The 19875-nt window shown below is 43.9% G+C and overlaps 1 protein-coding gene across 8 annotated transcripts in view; it reads left to right on the forward strand.

Annotated features, from left to right (window-relative positions):
• Positions 1-19875, forward strand: part of LOC137375437 (mediator of RNA polymerase II transcription subunit 12-like protein) — a 604549-nt gene that overhangs the window by 539969 nt on the left and 44705 nt on the right. For all 8 annotated transcript variants that reach the window (XM_068042658.1, XM_068042659.1, XM_068042662.1 and 5 more), the window contains one exon: positions 16572-16658. In XM_068042658.1, coding sequence (XP_067898759.1) covers positions 16572-16658 — 87 coding nt within the window. The remainder of the gene's footprint in view (positions 1-16571; positions 16659-19875) is intronic.

Raw genomic sequence — 19875 nt, forward strand, 5'->3', positions numbered from 1 at the left:
CTGCCTCCTCGAAGGACAAGGGCAGCGGGCATATGGGAACACCAACTGCAAGTTCCCCTCCAAGTCACTCACCATCCTGACTTGGAAATATATCGCCGTTCCTTCATTGCTGCTAAGTCAAAATCCTGGGACTCCCTCCCTAACAGCACTGTGGATGTATTTGCACCACATGGACTGCAGCGGTTCAAGAAGGCAGCTCACCATCACCACCTCAAGAGCAATTAGGAATAGGCAACAAATGCTGGTCTTGCCAGCAATGCCCACATCCCATGAATGAATGAATAAAAACAATTATTTTGATGACGTGTACCACCTCTCCACTGTGGTTCACACTGCCGCCTTAAAATCTGCTGGTGTAAAAACAGCAACTGACACATGCACAGCGGGTTGGGGACACTTTCAAAGTTTTTTTTTTCATTTTTAGCCTACCCTTTCCACCCCCCTCACCCCCTGACCCTCTCCTGTTTATCATGGTTGGGGGGGTGGAGGGGGGGGAAGTGTGTAGTTAACATCAAAGCCTTGATTTCCACTGAAACTGGGAGTGCTGTTGCATATATCTGGATATACTATGGAATATACAGCACAGAAAAAGACCGTTCAGCCCAACTAGCCCATGCTGGTGTTTATGCTCCACTCGCGCCTCCTCCCACATCTCCTAATCTAACTTTACCAGAATAAGCCTCTATTCCTTTCTCCCTCATATTGTTATCCAGCTTCCCTTTAAATGCATCTATATGATTTGTCTCAACAACTTCCTGTGATAATGAGTTCTACATTCTCTGGGTAAAGATGTTTCTTCTGAATTCCCTATTTGATTTCTTTGTGACTGTCTAATATTGATGGCCTCTAGTTTTGCTCTTCCCAACAGTGTAAATTTGTTCTTCTATTGTAACTTGTTTGGTGCCGGTGAGTCATTTAATGTGCACTGACCCTCATAGATTCACTCATATGCCGAACCTCAAGGGTATCACAAGCAGCATAATAGGGTCAATCTCTAACATGCAGGAATAGCAGCATCTATGCTTCATAGATTAGCCAAAGGTCCAAACACAGTCTTTCCCACATAGGGGGAAATCTGAATGTCACCAAGCAGCAGTTGATGGGTGTTTTTTGTTTAAACGATCATTGCTCAGGGCTGTAAGAAGGAAAGAAGAACTTGCATCGAGTATCAGATGAGAGGAAAAAATGCAGAAAATATGCAGCAGATCTGATGGAGGAAAAAGTGGGTCTTTATGGGGCCAGCAGTTTTGCCAGATCGTGCATGTCGCTGGAAAAAAAACTGGTGCGCTATCCCCATTAGTCTACGTTAAATATTGGCAACATCTACACAGCCTTGTGAAGATTGTTCCATATTATATTAGCATGTGTCATGAAGTAAAAAATACAACCAGATGGACTATAAAGACAAATAAACATTCTGCAACTATTACATATGTGATGACCATATTGTGATGTTTTTGGTTGGGATGCTGTGCAGTTAAATTTGGACTGGCTTTCTCAGCGATGTAAAAAAAAATGTTGCAAGAGTTTCAAAGGTCTAGGTTGAACATTAGTTGTCATGTGTTTGGAATAATATTTATATGAGACACACCCTTGTACCGTCAAGTTACATTTGCTGTAGATCTAAGTTGGCAAGACTCTTGTCATCTCAGTTTCACCAGACTCAGCGTGGCAAGGCCAATTCAGGACAATCATCCCTTGCTGTGGATGATTGAACAGACAATTGATGGGACAATGCCAGTGGTTCTGTCCAAATGCCTGGCTTCAACCCAAAGATGTTTTCTAGCTCTCACGCAAGCAAACGAAACAAAAACTTAACCTGTCATCTGGAAAAATGGGGCTCACAAAACTCATCCGTGGTTCTGCTCCTTTCCGGCAGAATTGGAACTGCTATACCACTGGGTTCTCTCATGACAAAAGATCGTCTAAGAAGACTGCACTCGTCCAAGACAGCAGTGTTTAGTTGAAGTGTTAATACAGCAGCTGGCTGATTTTTTTTGTTGTTGTTCTCTGCATTCTACTCTCACTGACGCGTCTGTGTACACAATAGTGTGTTTTTTTCCCCCTCCATTGTCTCAGCTGCAGCCTTGGTTCATGATGTCAATTTAAAGTAAGACTTCCATTTATGTAACACCTTATTGCACCCTAGGGATGCCCTTAAATGCTTTACAACCCATGAATTATTGTTGAAATGTCAGTATGTTCAGTAGGAAATTGGGGCAGTCAATTTTCTACACAGCGTGGCCCCACAGACAGCAAATCTGTGTTGGTTAAGGGATGGAATGTTGGCTGAAATGCCAGGAGAACTCTCTGCTCCTCTTAAAATAATGCCCAGAGATCTTTGACTTTCTCCTGCACAAGCGACTTGGGCCTTGGTTTTACATCTCATCTGAAAGACAGCACACATGGAAAATAGTGTTGAGCCAAAATCTAATGTGAAGTCTGTAAAAGGTCAAGTTGGATGAATGAATCTGTAACCTTTTGGCACTTCAGAGGAGCTACTATAATAATTTATGCGCTGAAGTAACAAATCTGTTATCGGTAGCAGTTCAGCAACTACTGTGAAAGTGTTAAGCTCCTGACAAGTACATAGAAACCTGTTTGAAAGTGTAAGTCATTTATCGGATTTTTTTTCGCAACTTGAAATATTATTTGTTTGAAAGGCCACCTTCACCACTTTCTGCACTCCAGCTGTAGTAAGTGATTTAATCCCCTAGGTCTATATGTGTTCCCCTGATTGCCTCTTGGGTGTGTTACATTTTGGGTCCAGAAATACTTGGGAGCCTTACCAAGCCTGATATTTTAAGGAAGAATGAAGTCATTGATGTATGCTTTGTTAAAACCTGTCAAGAAATGGGAGCAGCAGTGAGTGGGAAAATGTGGCTTCTCTTTGTTTTTGCAGTGCTTTCCATAGTGAAGTTGCTTTCGTTGCAAATTTCTTCAAAAAGTAAATGAAGCAGGGTGTCTAATAGGATATGTCAACACTTCAGCCTGCAAAGTTATGTCATTACTAATAGTTGCTTAGACTAGGCTTGTATTCCCAGGATTATAGAAGATTAAGGGATGATATAATTGAGGTATTTAAAGGATTTGAAAAGGTAAAAAGAGAGAAACTCTGCTGGGGGAGCCCAGAAAAAGAATTAGAGCTAAGCCATTCAGGGGTGATATCAGGAAGCACTTCTTCACACAAAGGAACCCTCTCCCCCAAAAAGCTGTTGAGGTTGACGGGGGTGTCAATTGAATTTCAAAACATAAATTGATCAGTTTTTGTTGAGCAAGGGTATGTGAGGTTACGGAACCAAGGTATGTAAATGGAGTTAAGATACAGAACAGCCATGATCTAATTAAATGGTGGAACAGGCTCAGGAGGCTGATTGACCTGCTCTTGTTCCTATGAGAATTGCTAGTACCATTTTGTATTTTGCTTGATACAAATGACAATTTCATGTAAAAAGACGACACTAAAATGTAAGAGATTGCATGGAGAGGTTTAATTCGGTCTGGAATAATACCACTGGTAAATGTCCCAGTGTGCTACTGAGCCATGCAGAGCCCAAAGGTTCTAGCTTGGGTTACTGGTCAGTGCTGTGTTGGCTCACCACAGCACAGCTGGTGATCTCAAAGAGGAAAAGGCAGCTAAGATTTCTGCTCCCACTAGTAAACTGTGGCCTCTGTTGGCAAAGAAGCTACGACAGGATTAGGATTAGCTCTGGAGAGCCTACAACCCAATAGCAGCCGACATTCACTGTCCAGGCTTCCACATAAATAATGGCAACTTTAGATGAGGTACTGGGCAGCTACTAGGATCCATGACAACACACCCAGCTTCGAGGATGGAGAGATAGGGGCAACATCAAACATGTAGAGGGCAGAATATTCAGGTGCGTGGACTTTCTTTTTAAGTGTTTGGTTCAGTTGCAAATTAGATTTCATTGTTGTTCAAAGTATGGATGAGAATTTATTTTAAAGAAATATTAGCACTGTGAAATTCACAAGCCATAACTTTTCAATGTGTGGATTAAATACAATTACTCAGTTGTTTCTCCCATTTCTGGCTGTGTATACGGCTGATGTATCTTTGCTGGTAAATGTGAATGCAGATTGTGCTTTTAATGTTAACAAACCCTATGAACAAATAGCTATCTGTTTAAACTCTCCCATTGATGCTATCTGCCATTTTCTTGCCCTTCTCCTTTTCTCTCTAGGAGACCTGTAACCCTGCTGTATCCCTCCAAGATGGCTATAACAATTTCAGCATTATGGTAACCCAACAACTGACATTTCCTTTCCTGCTTTGTTTCTATTATTTTTAATCCCTTTCTTAATCTTGCAAAGTTTTTTTGACTTCAAACGAAAAGCTGCATGAAAATATTACATTTTCTTAAAAGTAGAATTTCTGCCAAAATGTAAAAAATAATTATTGTCCTTTTCCCTGTTTTTTTCCACGTTTGGTTCAAAAAATTTTGAGAAATGAAAGCTTTGTTTCTGTGGCACTTCCCTACTTAGCTCAATGCCCAAAATTATTTGGTTATGTGCAGTCTTTGTGAAACTTTTATTATTATTGGAGTAAATCATTGCTGTCATGGCCTGCTACTTTCTGATTGCATGAGCTGTTAAATACCATGGAGAAGTATGCTCAAACTAATGTTAGGATGTTAAGCTGCGCCAGAAAAAATGAATTATTTATCATGTTTAATTGGAAAATAATATCCACAAATTATTATGGAAAATTTTGCATATATGGCCAGTTAACAGACTGGAAATGACAAATAAAAAGGAATTTGCAATAAATGTTAATTTACCACAGTGTTCTTTTCCCCATTGTTTCCAAGCCAATGGATGCTTTGTGGCTAAACTTGGATGAGTCTAAGTTTCAATTACAATTTGACTGTCTTTCCTGATGGCTGAATGCAATTAGAAATGTTTAACACAATTTAATTATGGACTCAAAGGATTAGGCTATCCAGCGTGGTGCAGGGGTAAAAAGCCAGGCATCCCATTTTTGACTGCTGTCTAGTGATCCTCCTGGAAAGTGCATGTGTGTAAATATCAAGTGACAATAGGATTCAGCTGTGTTGACTATCTCCGAATTAAATAACCAGCCAGCACCCACTGGGGTTGATCTTGACTTTGTGTGAAAGTGTCAAACAGGCGATAGTAAGTCGGCAGCCTTTTGACAATGGAAATGAGAACCAGGAGAGATATGAAACTGGTTGCCAACTCACTATCACCAGTTTTACACTGTTGCAGAAAGATGAGATCTACTCTGCCAACCAGCTCCGGACATGTAGGTGATTGCTAAGGTAAGATATCAGAGGATAACCTGAACCTGTGGAACTGTACCCTGTACTAAGGCAGTGCCTTCAGGAAAGGGGGGAAGAAAACTGCCAAATATCTTTTTTGAAAAGGTGACTAATGACATTTTAAAAATTGTTGTCCCTGTTTGAGTCTTCTGATAACTTGAGGATCTTGGCAATTTTGTAATGGATATTGTCTAAATCTGAAATCTTGTGGGCATATACAATTTCCTTGGTAGTTGCATACTTCTCAAGTAGATTAATAAACTGCATTGCATTATATAATATGCTTATTTATTGGATGTGTGCAAACAGTTCCCATTCTGGCTGCTTGCATGCAAGCTGGTCCCTGCCTGGGTCGAGCTTTAAGCAAAAAGGCTCTTTTTGAAAGAAATAATTGCCACAAACCCCATTGCACATCCGGACTAGCAAAATCCTTCCACCCAACCACTTGCCTGTTGCTCAAGATATTTATGAACTGAGGCTTACCGTGGCCACAGCTTTTTGTTTGAAGTTTTCTATTAGTTGTGGTTGTCAGATCTGTCTGGCCGTCTACCCTGCAGTTCAGGAAGGAGCCATTTGTTTGTGTTTTTAACTGATTAACTGCACTGTGAGACCAAAAACGCACGTTCTCTGCTGGGCATCACTTTTCACCTGTTCATTGGGCAAAGTCTAAAGACTAACTCTGCCAGTTGCTGCAGAGTCACCCTGCAAACCTTTCTCACTGTATTAGCTGGACATGTATGTCGAAAGGACTGAGCTGATGACAACACACGAGTGTTGTGTGAAGCCCAGCCTGTCTGATCTGGTAAGTAGCAGATTTGATTCCGTTGTCCCATTTTGCACCTGAGTAACCTGCCAGCTCTTATTGGGGTTGACCTTAACGCTTTGCGATAGCATAAAACAGGTGATTGCGAGTCGGAAGTCTGTTGACTCCAATGAAGTTAAAAAATCAGGAGCAATGTAAAGCGGGCTGCCAACTCACTGTCACCCATTTTAAACTATTGTATGAAACTAAGATCAACCCAACTATTGACATTCTCATACAAAAATTACCACTGAGCTAAGTAATCAGAGGGTGACCTGCATATGTAGATCAGTATCCTGAAAAGGCAGTGTGTTCAGGAAGGGGGGGTGGAGATTTCTCTTTTAAAAAGGTGATCAATTAAATTTTAAAAATTGTTATAAAAGCAAAATACTGCTGATGCTGGAAATCTGAAATAAAGACACAAGATACTGGAAATACTGAGCAGCTCAGGCAATATCTGTAGAGAGAGGAACAGAGTTAATGGGCTGAATTCTACCCTCTGGAGATGGGCTGGGAGGTGGGAGAGCTGGTAAAATGGCAGTGGAGGCATCAGGAGAGAAGCCTGATGACTTCCCATCGCCATGGCATATTCCCAGAAGCGGGAACGGCAGTGGGGCAGCCGTCCTTCGACGAGAGGGGGTGGTCAAGTCATTGAAGCCAATTAGCAGCCACTCCCTGCACCCCCCACCCACCATGAGGGGCGGCTGCAAGGTTTATCAAGGAGGCCTCCCAGTGTGTTCTCAGGTGGGGGCCTTCCTTTATGGCCACTCTATGGTCTATAGAGGGGGCTCTCTCTCTCTTTCCCCCCCCACCCCCCCTGCCCCCACACCCCCAACAGCAATGGCCAGCCCCATGGCTCCACTGCTGCCACTGGAGGGTTTACCACTCCAATCGCCAGGGCCTTCCTGCCTGGACCCCAGCACATTTTAAAAAAAATTCCTATCTGCCCTTCAAAGGCACCTCAACATAGAGGCTCTCCTCCTCCCTGAAGCCTCAGCAGCAGTCACTAATTAAGAGGCAGCCGCCAGTAAAATCACCCCGGGGTCCTTCCATCCACTCACGTGGGCTCGGGACCCACTTTCGGTCCTGGCGGCAGGCCTACTTACCTTTTTTGTAAAAATCCAGTCCAATGTTTCAGGTCGATGACCTTTCATCAGAACTGATTGAAAGGTCACTGACCTGCAACATTACCACTGTTTCTCTCTCCATGGATTCTGGCTGACCTGCTGAGTATTTCCAGTATTTTCTGTTTTCATTTAAAAATTGTTACCCTGTTTGAGTCATTCCAGGGCAATTGAGGATAATCTCTGAACAGTGGTGCCAGTTTGATGTTAATTGTTGGACTGTTGAAGTGGAGTTGACTTGAAAAACCCAAGAAGCATATATAATGAGAGATGTGCAAGCTTTGGCCATTCACTCCCAACTCAACCACAATCCTTATACCACAAAAATCATCTGTGCAGTGCAAAACCATGATGATGATCATGTCTCAACAAAGGCATGAAAAACCAGTGGAGATGGTGCCATTCCACAAAAAGAATGAAGTAATTTACATAGGTTATACTGAGGTCATGAAAGATGCGAATGTGCTTTCCAGCCAATGACATATTTTTGTAAATAGAAATGTGGCAGCAAATTTCTGAACAACAAGGTCCCACAAACTGGTGGCGGAGGCGTAGTGATCATGTCACAGAGCTAGAAATCCAGAGGCCCAGGCTGAGGCTCTGGGGACATAGGTTCAAAGCCCACCATGACAGCTGATGGAATTTAAATTCAATTAATTAATAAAAATCAGGAACTGAAAGCTAGTCTCAGTAATGGTGACTTGCCATGAAACTATCATCAATTGTTATAAAAACCCATCTGGTTCATTAATGTCCCTTAATGGAAGGAAATCTACTGTCCTTACCTGGGTCTGGTCTACATGTGACTCCAGACCCACAGCAATGTGGTTGACTCTTAACTGCCCTCTGAAATGGCCTTTCAAGCCACCCAGTTGTTAAGGGCAATAAGTGATGGGAAACAAATGCTGGCCTTACCAGTGATGCCCACATCCCATGAAATAATTAAAAAACCCACAATGTCATAGTGACCAGATAATCTGTTTTAGTGATGTTTGTTGAGGGATGGATATTGGCTGGGCCACTGAGGTAAGCTTCCCCCACTCTTATAGATTTTTGAAGTCCACTTGAAAGGATGGTTAGGACCTCGGTTTGAAGTTACATTTTAAAGATGGTTCCACCAGCAGTGCAGCACTCCCTCAGTACTGCACTGAAATGTCAACCGAGATTGTGTGCTCAAGACTCTAGAGTGGGAACTGGAGCTATAACCTTCTGACTCGGGGAAGAGTGTTAGCAACTGATGGCATCTATGAAGATGAACGGCATTGCAGTTGAAGGGCAACAGGAGTGTAAACCAAAAACCGCCATTTGTTTGAAAAATGTGATCTTAAAGAAGGAGTTGCTTCCCATTATTAAGCCCAAACTAAATGAAGAACAGATTGGAGTAGGCTCTTGCGTATTTTTTGCTTTGCTACTGATACAAGTTCATTCGTGTCTCCATGCCAGAAAACCCAAACGTGAGTGGAAAAAGCTGAACTCCTATTCTTTATAAATAGAACACACTTTTGGTGCCTGTTTTGCATTTAGAATTTCCAGTTAGCTTGCTCAAAAACTGCGCTGTCCAGTGCAACCCCTGATGGGGTTACATTAAAGGCTTCAGCTGCAGGTCCTCTTTGATGCTAAGATGGACCTAGACTGGTGTTACTGGCATGTGGAAGCAGGCAGTCTGCTTCTGTGTTTGCAGATATGTTCTTCGCAGCTGGCGTGGAAAGAGTTTCCATGCTGTAGAGAAAAGGACAAAGATGAGCATTTTCATTTGTGCCTCAATTTCGTTTGTTTCTTTTTACGTAGTTGATCACAAAGGTGAAGCCATCTTGAAAGACATATAGTGACAACCTAACATGATTGCCAACTCCATGTTGCTGGCCGAGACTTGCATTAAATTACATAGCGCAAAGGGGCAGTGGAGTTCTCCCTTCTAAAAGGTGTGGATGCTGGGTTGATTGAAATTTTCAAGAATGGCTTTGACAGAATTTTATTCGGTGTGCGTATGCATTCCAATCGGTTGTTAATGTCAGCTTTGAGGCTGATTGAATGATTATATCAGGAACAGAATGAGTAATCGCTGTTTGATTTACAGAATTAGCAATAGTGCATGTGTAACGTGAGCTTTTAATACATTGGGTGGAATTTTATGCTGTCCCTCGCAGTGTGTTTCGAGGCGGGGATGGTGGCGGGGTGTGGGGGCTTTCCACTGCCATCCTGCTTGCGCCAAAATTTAGTACAGGGTGGGAAGGCCGTACACAGGCCTTCCCACCCCGCCACCAATTGAGGCCCTTAACTGGGCAATTAACCCCCAATTGAGGGACTCTTCCTGCTGCAGCCGCAATTACCCCTGCGGCAGGCAGCCCTGTCTCCGCACGGGAAGCAGGGTAGGAAAAACTGTACGGGCTGCTTCACAGCTCCGGTGGTTGGGGGGGGTGGGGGAAGGTGGTGTGTCTACTAAGTTTAAGTGCCTTTAAACGAGGGATCAGGAAGAGGGGGGCCTTGTGAGGGCCATCCCTCTGCGCTTGCTGCTGACCCCTACCCCCCCCACCCCTCGAGACCCCTCCTGCCCTGACCTTCCTGAGGCCTGGCTCCAGCAATACTCCTCGGCCTCCAGGATGGTCACCTCCAGCAGCAGCCACTGCCTCTGTGGTGGTGCTGCAGCTGCCGGCCTCTGACTGGCCAACAGCTCTGCAATGCCGGGACATTTGGCGACGAGGTCCTAAATCCTATGGAAGGTCTGCCGCTGACTACTTGAGTGCCTGATTGGCACTAAACTCGGCGGGCTTTCCAGAAAAGAGGCAATGGGGGGAATCTCAACATTAGTTTCTCCTGATGTTGAGACCCCCGCTCCAGCATAAAATTCCCCCCATTATATCTATAGAAAGCCTCCATTATATGGCATGCTAGGCAGATGCCATCATCAAATCAGTCTGACCCACTACACTGAGAATGGAACATGTTTCATTTTTCAGAACCAGTGGCAGAATCAAGACTCTAAAATGCACGGTAAAGTAACATCTTAACCGCTAGCCTCAGAAGAGCATTTTATAGTGGAGCAGTTCCCTGCGTAAACTGTTCTTGTTGCTAAGGTTTAGTGCAGGGCTATGGGCGGTTTTATGCTGTGGGCTAGCTCCCAATAAAAGCAGTGTTGAACAAACTAGGATACTTATACATGTTGGCATTGTGGAAACAGGAAATGTACATCCATGGGCAGTTACCTTATCCCAGGTCTCAAAGGTAAAAGTGTCATGTGCTAACCTGCTGGGACAACCAGTTTCAAGATCTTATCCTACTGACTGACACTGGCTGCTCTATCACCAACACAGTTGCCTTACTCAAATACTGGCTCTTTCGCACTGCGTGCAAGTCACTTCCTGTAAATATGGGATGCTGACAGTAAAACTGAGACAATAACCACCAGTTAGAGATTTACTATCTCTCATCTACTGTGAACCGTATGTGTTTGTCAACAGCTAATGATGGGGTTAAAAAAGCAGCACAAATATTTGTGCTTGTAAACAAGTATATCAAAGATTGCCCAATAATTTTCTTGTTGAGATAGCGCTCCTATAATATTCAATAAGGGTACCACTTGCCATGTAGACTTTTGGGCCGCAAAACTCCGGCTCTGCAGTGCCACTCGTTTCAGCACGATGGGGGCCCAGAGAGATTTGGCGCACAAATTGCCATTTTGGACCTCACAGGTCCTATTGATGCCCACCTTTAAACACATACAGCTGAATATGTGTTTTGTTGTGCAAGCCCTCTTCCCCCAACCCAGTATGCTGCAGCTATTTAAAGGGATCACCAGAAAACTTTCAGTTCATAGAGTCTTTATTGCACAGAAGGAGGCCATTGAGTCCATGCCAGCTCTCTGTGGAGCAATCCAGTTAGTCCCATTCCCCTGCTCAATCCCTATAACCCTGCAAGTTTGTTTCCCTCAAGTGTCCATCCAGTTTACTTTTGAAATCATTCATCATCTCTGCTTCCACCACCCTCATAGGCAGCGAGTTCCAGGTCATTACCACTCGCTGCCTAAAAAATGTTCTTCCTCACATCCCCCCTGCATCTCTTGCACAAAACCTTAAATTTGTGTCCCTAGTCCTTGTAACATCAGCTAATGGGAACAGCTTTTCTTTCCATATTTTATCTAAACCTGTCATAGATCTTCCCGCAATCTCCTTTGCTCCAAGGAGAACAACCTCAGTTTCTCCAACCTAACCTTGTAGCTAAAATCTCTGATCCCTGGAACCATTCTGGTATATCTCCTCTGCACCCTCTTAAGGAGCCTCACATCTCTCCTAAAGTGGGTGACCAGAACTGGGCACAGACCTCTAGTTGTAGCCTAACCAGAGCTTTATAAAAGTTCAGCATAATTTCCTGGCTTTTGTACTGAATACCTCTATTTATGAAGCCCAAGATTCCATATGCTTTTCTACTCACTCTCTCAATATGTCCTGCAATCTTCAAGGATCGATGCACATGAACTCCCAGGTCCCTCTTTTTTATTGCACTCTTTAGAACTGTGCCATTAAGTCTGCATTGCCTCTGCTATCCCTTCTACCAAAATGCATTACCTCCCACTTCTCTGTATTAAATTCCATCTGCCACTTGTTTGCCCAATCTGCTAGCCTATTTACATCCTGTTGCAGTCGATTGGTATCATCTTTAATGTTTGCCACACCTCCAAATTTGGTATCATCAGCAAATTTTGAGATTCTACTCTGCATTCCAAGATCCAAGTCATTTATATATATCAAAAAAGGAATGGTCCTAGCACTGACCTTTTGGGGAACACCACTGTCTATCATCCTCCAGTCTGAAAATCAGCCATCTACCACGACTAGCTGACTCTGTCCTTAAGCCAACTTTTTATTCAAGTTGGCACTAACCCTCCTATTCCACGAGCCTTAATTTTGTTAACCAAACTTTTATGTGGTACTTTGTCAAAGGCTTTCTTAGAATTCATATAGAGAACATCCACCACATTCCCTTCATCAACCTTCTCTGTTATTTCAGCAAAAAATTCAATTGGGTTAGTCAAGCATGATCTCCCTTTAACAAATCTGTGCTGGCTCTCCCTTATTAACTCAAACCTCTCCTTGTGCCTGATATTTTTTTTCCTGGTTATTGTTTCTAAAACCTTACCCACCACTGAAGTTAAACTGACCAGCCTGTAGTGACTAAGAATGTCCTTACATCCTTCCTTAAACAAGGGTGTCACATTTGCCACTTTCCAATGCTTTGGACCTTCCCCATATGTCGGGAAGATTCAAAGATTATGGCAAGTACTTTCACTATCTCCACTCCCACTTCTTTTAGGAATCTGGGATGTAAGCCATTGGGAACAGAGGACTTATCCACTCTAAGCATTTCCAGTACATCCTGCCTTTCAGTTTTCACCCAAGCCATTACCTCCACCATCTCCGCTTCGACTGATATTTTGTCAGCATCCTCTTCCTGAGTAAATACTGATACAAAGTACTCATTAAGTACTCTAGCCTTGCTTGGCACCTCTTAGTATATATTACCCGCATTGACCCTAATAGGCCCCACCCTGCCTCTTACTACTCACTTACTGCTAATTAATTGCATATCAATTGTGTTTAATTTTATGCAAGTGGAGTGCATTAATTGGGATTTCACTTGAGTAAAAATTGGCTCCAGTACTATCCTTCACCAACTGACTTTCTGGAATATAACATATTCACATGCTTATAGGTTATTTTTGGGTTCCCTTTTATATTAACTGCCATTCTATTCTCTTATTCTCCCTTTGCCAATCTTATTTTCCTCTTCACTTCCCCTCTCAATGTCTTGTATTTGACCTGGTTCTCGCTTGAATAATTCACCTGACATGCATCAGACCCTCTTTTTTTGTTTCATCATATTCTCTATCTCCCTCATCATCCAAGGAGCCCTGGCTTTAGTTACCTTGTGGTAGTAGGGTGGTAGAAGTTTGAACTCTGTTCCGCAAACGGCAATTAAAGGTAGATCAATTGTTAATTTTAAATCTGAGACTGATAGATTCTTCTTAATCAAAGTTATTACAGGATAAGGAGCAAAGGCAGTTATGTGGAGTTTGGTTGCAGATCAGCCATGATTTAATTGAATGGAGGAACGGGCTCGAGGGTCTAAATAGACTATTCCTGTTCCTATAATCCTATGAATAGTGTCATCCTCAGAGACAACAGCAGGTTCATGTATGGTCTGAGCTGACATGGCAGCACACTGGACTTGCATGGCAATAAGCAGAGATCTCATGGCCTCAGTCTGAGCTTTTACTGCAGCACTCAGACATTGGTTGGCTTCTTTCTGTGCTGCAATGGAAGCTGAGACATCGGCTACCGGACACTGCGTCATAGTGGGGTCCGCAAGTGCTGTCAAGGAGTTGGTCACTGATTCCTTGCTGCACAGGATGGGCTTCAAGCTCTGTGCAAAGCCCTGTGCTGAGTTGGTGCTGAACCCCTCCATGCTCCTTGACGGTGACAATAGATTCTGTGGCAGACCTACCAATGCACCAAGCATTTCGGTACACCTGCCCATCAGTATTCTCCTGTATCCCACCCCATTGAAATTCTCATCTGAGTCTTCTGCAACGGAACCCATCCGTGACCTAACTCTCCAGTGTGCTGTCCTTTTCCCCCGGCCTTGCTGCAGCCGACTCGTGCCTGGTGACTCAGCACGTGCAGATCCCATCTCTGTACTACCTTCTGAAGTGCACGCAGTGGCAATATCTAAGCTGGGGGTTGCGAGTGTCAGATCAAGTGATAGTGCTTCTTCCCCAGAGATGTCCTTTATTTTTGGCCCTTCACCAGGCACCACTGGCCAAGCAACAGGTGGTGGGTCTCTGAAACATGAGAGCACGAGGCGGGGTAGGGTGGGGGGCGGGGGGGGGTGGGGGTGGTAAAGGAAGTAGGGGTGGATGGAAAGTAAGAAATGGATGGGCACACCATCTGAAGCTTGTACTTCACACCAAATTGCGGGTGAAGGCGCAGAAGGCAGGATCATACCATCGGCCTGGATGGCTTCAGTGAAACCAATTCTTTACTGTTTCCTCCTGTTGTGTGCCACCTTGTCCTGCAAGAGAGAAGGCACAGCGGCGCAGTGGTTAGCACCGCAGCCTCACAGCTCCAGCGACCCGGGTTCAATTCTGGGTCCTGCCTGTGTGGAGTTTGCAAGTTCTCCCTGTGTCTGCGTGGGTTTCCTCCGGGTGCTCCGGTTTCCTCCCACATGCCAAAGACTTGCAGGTTGATAGATAAATTGGCCATTAGCAATTGCCCCTAGTATAGGTAGGTGGTAGGGAAATATAGGGACAGGTGGGGATGTGGTAGGAATATGGAATCAGTATAAATGGGTGGTTGATGGTCGGCACAGACTCGGTGGGCTGAAGGGCCTGTTTCAGTGCTGTATTTCTAAACTAAACTAAAGCAGTGTGTCAGTGAGTGTGTTCGGATGATGTGCCTGTCATAGCTGAATAGTTGGAAGTATATGGATGCTGTGAGATGTGGGTGTGAGGCTGACAGCAGTGGTGAGTGTCTGAGTGTGAGGTGGAGCGTATGAAAGTCAGGCATGAGTCCTGATGGCTAGAGGTTGCTGATGGGGGGTGTGTGGTGCATTGAGCAGTACATGACGTTGGTGGTGTGGTGGGTAGGAGATGGCATTTGAAGATGTGTTCACTGACCTTGCCCACTTATGTGAGGTCATTGTACTTTTTCCAGCACTGTAGCCAGGTGCTCGGGACCAGACTCCTGGCATTGACCTCAATGACAATCTGCTCCCGTTCTCTTTCAAGTGCTTAATCCGGAGTGCCTCCTGGCCCCCCATGGAAAGGTGACACCTCTCCTTTCCACCGCCTGTATTAAGGCCTCTGGCACTGAACCTGGAAACCCCTCTCAGGTCTGCTGTTCGATTGCCATGGACGACTCCTGCTCAGAAACTCTTTCACATCCACTTCCAGCCTCTCCTTCTGCCAGAATGCACCTCCTATTTCAGAGATGCAAGCTGACTTTGAGAAGTGCAGGCGAAGATGAACCTGGGCCTCCTGCTGAACGTGCAGCCACTCAGCAGCACAGTTGGCACAGGGCTGCATGCCACAATCATGGAGGTGTGCAGATCGTTTGTGTGGTGCCTGCATCAGTTCTGTCGGGCACTGGGTAATCACACATCAAGATCCCCGCGCCCACTGATCCAATTTTTAGTCCTTGATTCTCAATAATCTAGCCATTAAAGGCTTCTCCCAGTGTGCAACACAGCTGTGGACTTGGGAGGATCTCCAGTGATCCCCAGTCTGTGTTAAGTTAGCTTCTCGCGGCACAGTGTGGGGTGCTACAGTTGACTTTAGTAAATGAGAGCAAAACATTGGGTGAGAACAGGACAGGATTAGTCTTCTATGGTAGTAATAGTCACTACTCACTGTCTGGGCTCGATACAGTGAAGAATTGCCACTTGGGGATAGTACATGAGGCCTGTCGACAGCCATAGCACTTTTTCCCAGGTTTGACCCTTGACGAGAGAAGGGGGGAACAAAAATGGAATGGGATGCATTCCGTCAAATAGATCTGTTTTTGATATTTATCCTTCAAGAACAAGTAAAAGGCAAAGTGACTTCAATTACAGAAAGTAATATTCTGTACCTGACAGATTTAAACAGTGAGAAATGTTGTTTTTTCGTGGTTATTAAGTTTTCACGGTTTAAAAAAAAAGTTGTCTTCATTAGAAATGTTGTTCCTTTCATTGACCAGTGGAGCAGGAAAGAAATGAAAGGGCCTCTTTTGAAGTGACAGTGGAGGAGGTTTGTAAATAGCTGGCTGCCCTGTTCCTTGGGGAGGTGGTGGAAAAATAATTTGCCAAAGTTGGATGAGCGATTTTATTTTTATTCACCGAAGTTTCATTCTCTCCAACAAAACAAAGTAATGCACTTTGAAGTCTAGAGGTTATATAAAACTGGCCCGATACAAACTGGCATCACTGTATCCTGGATCCCTCTTTTCACAAAAGGGATGTAAAGCAAGGATTTTTAGGCCATGTGTTAATCACTAAACATTTTCAAATATTAGAGATTTGTTACTAAATATCTTGCCAGATAAATGGGACAAAAGAAGACAAAACTGTTATGACATTTCTTTTTTTGTTATACCACATGACATTACATGGTGTTTAAATTTGTTAATGCATGTCCTTCAGGAGAAAATATTGCTGTCAAGCTTGTATTCCAGAAAAACAATCAGTAGTATATTCACTTCCCGCTCTGTGGTGTACTGCAGCCTGTTTTTGTGTGAGGTAATGGCCAGCAGATGGCATAGTCCAGATCGTAACTGGAAGAAATCTTTAACCTTTTCCTTTGGTGTCTTTCAGGGCCAACCAGTTGACCAAAGCAGCCTTTATGCCCAACAGGTCCGGCCTGCCCAACTTCCACAGTATCCTGGTATGCAGCAGGCACAGGTAAGCATTTTAGGGGCAAGAACTGTTTCAGAAATAGGAAATTGGCTTGGGAGCACGTAAGCCATCCGTATTCTATGTATCAAAACGGCCTACCCACTTTCTCATCATTAACCCTCAGTCCTTTTATGCCATCTGCAAGAGAATCCAGCTGCCTCTCGAGTGGATTTTTATTAGCTTCAATGCCTTCCTTTAACTTTAGATGAAACAAATTCTACCCACTTCTCCTTTACCATCTCCTACACTGCAAAGAGTAAAGAGAGTAGCCCAAATGACCTGTTTCCAGGCCTATGTCAGCATTGCGTTTGCTCCAGTTGTCAAAGGATGTAGTTCTCAAGTTCTCTTTATGATGCACAAGAACGCAAGAGAACTTTTTACACAGCAAGTTGCTATGACCTGGAAAAGGAAATTGGATGGGCACTTGAGGGAAATAAACTTATAGGCCAATGGGGATAGAGCTGGGAAATGAGCTGGATTGTTCTACGGAGAGCCAGTATGAACTCAGTCGGCTGAATGGCCTCCTTCTGTGCTGTAATAATGATCCTACAGTTAGGAGCAGGAGTAGACTATATGGCCCATCGGATCTGCTCCGCCATTCAAAACGATCATGGCTGACCTTAGGATTCAACTCCACTTTCCCGCCCACTCGTCATACCCCTTGATTCCCTGAGATTAAAAATCCCAGCCTTAAATATATTTAACAAATGAGCGTCAATGAAGGATCAGGTATTTCATTTCTTAAATATGGAGACCAAAACTGCACACGGTATTCCAGATGTGGTCTCACCAAAATCCTGTACAATTGTAGCAATGCTTTCTTATTTCTGTACTCCAATCCCCTTGCAATAAAGGCCAATATGCTATTTTGCCTTCCTAATTGCTTGCTGTACCTGTATGCTAACTTTGTGTTCCTTGCACAAGTACACCCAAGTCTCTTTGAACATCAACACTTACAAGTTGCACACCTTTTTAAAAAAAAATTCTGCTTTATTATTCTTACAACCAAAGTAAATAACTTCACACTTCCCTACATTATACTCCATCTGCCACCTTGTTGCCCACTCACTTAACCTGTTTATATCTCTTTGCAGCTTCTCTGTGTCCTCCTGATAGCTTACCTTTCCACCGAGTTTTGCATCATCAACAAACTTAGAAAGATTACTCTCTGTCTTTTCATCTAAGTCATTGATATAGATTGTAAAAACACGATGGGCCGAAGGGCCTGTTTCTGTGCTGTATAACTCTATGACTCTAACTAGCTGAGGCCCCAGCACTGATCCTTGCGGCACTCCACTAGTTACAGCCTGCCAACTTGAAAATGCCCCGTTTGTGCCCACTTGTTCCTTCCTATCTGTTAACCAATCATCTATCCATGCTACTATATTACCCCCAACTCCATGAGTCCTTATCTTGCCTATTAACCTTTTGTGTGGCACCTTATCAGATGCCTTTTGGAAGTCCAGGTATACTGCAATTGCTGGTTCCCCTAGTTACATCCTCAAAAAACTTTAATAAATTTGTCAAACAGGATTTCTCTTTAGTAAAACCATGTTGACTTGTCCTAATCATGCAGTTCAACAAATGTATCCTCTTATTATTACATTTATACATTAAATAAATGTATCTCTCTCATAAGGGAAGAGGTGGTAGTCAGTACTTGGTACAATTCTTAAGAAGTGTTATAAAAACACTGGTCTAAGTGACTATCCTAAAACTTTGTATTTCCCTTGCCCTCCTCCCACCTCTGCCCGCTAGCCTGTTTTTCTGTTTTACCCCTCCTGTCTTGCTGGGGTAGAGGTAAATGCAAGGGTGAGATGAAGTCAGGTGGGTGAAGGTTTGTGTGGAGCATAAACCTTTTGGTCCAAATGGCTTGTTTTTGTGCTGTAAAATACAGTGAAATTCTGGATCCATGAGTGCAGTTGTTCAGTACCTCAGCCAAAGTGCTATTATTCAGGTTCATGTCTAAGTAATGGCCTAAATTTTACAGTGCTAGTAGCAAAACTGTCAGTGTTTACCCTCATTACTCGTCTGAAATTGCAGCTTCTGGAGTCTGCATATGCGCAGTTAAACGCGGAAATCCAGAAGTTTTTTATTCATTCAGGGGATTAGGGCGTCGCTGGTTAGGCCAGCATTTATTGCCCATCCCTAATTGCCCTTGAGGAGGTGGTGGTGGTGAGCCACATTCTTGAACCGCTGCAGTCCTTGGGGTGTAGGTACATCCACAGTGCTGTTAGGAAGGGAGTTTCAGGATTTTGACCCAGCGACAGTGAAGGAACAGTGATATATTTCCAAGTCAGGATGGTGTGTGGCTTGGAGGGGAACTTGCAGGTGGTGCCCTTGTCTTTCTAGTTGGTAGAGGTTGCGGCATTGGAAGGTGCTGTCTAAGGAGCCTTGGTGAGTTGCTGCAGTGCATCTTGTAGATGGTACACACTGCTGCCCTGTGCGTTGGTGGTGGAGGGAGTGAATGTTGAAGGTGGTAGATGGGGTGCCAATCAAATGGTCTGCTTTCTCCTGGATGGTGTCGAGCTTCTTGAGTGTTGTTGGAGCTGCACTCATCCAAGCAAGTGGAGAGTAATTCCATCACACTCCTGACTTGTGCCTTGTAGATGGTGGACAGGCTTTGGGGAGACAGGAGATGAGTTACTCGCTGCAGAATTCCTAACCACAGCATTTATGTGGCTGGTCCAGTTCAGTTTCTGGTCAATGGTGACCACCAGGATGTTGGTAGTGGGGGATTTAGCAATGGTAATGCCATTGAATATCAAGGGTATTTGTTAGATTCTCTCTTGTTTGAGATTGTCATTGCCTGCCGTGTGGCAAAAATGTTACTTGCCACTTATCAGCCCAAGCCTGCATGCTGTCCATGTCTTGCTGCATATGGACATGGGCTGTTTCAGTATCTGAGGAGTCGTGAATGGTTCTGAACGTTGTGCAATCATCAGCGAACATCCCCACTTCTGACCTTATGATGGAGTAATGGTCATAGATGACCTGATTGGGCATAGTCAACTTGGATTTATGAATGCAAAATCATGTTTGACGAACCTATTGGAGATTTTTGAAGATGTTACAAACTGAATTGATAAAGGGGAGTTGGTGAATGTGGTATACTTGGATTTTCAGAAGGCTTTTGATGACATCCCCCACAGGAGGTTGGGTAGCAAAACTAAAGCACATGGGATAGGAGGTAATATACTGGCATGGATTAAGGATTCGTTAA

The sequence above is a fragment of the Heterodontus francisci genome, chromosome 11 (assembly GCF_036365525.1).
Source record: "Heterodontus francisci isolate sHetFra1 chromosome 11, sHetFra1.hap1, whole genome shotgun sequence".
In the NCBI taxonomy this organism is placed as follows: Eukaryota; Metazoa; Chordata; class Chondrichthyes; order Heterodontiformes; family Heterodontidae; genus Heterodontus; species Heterodontus francisci.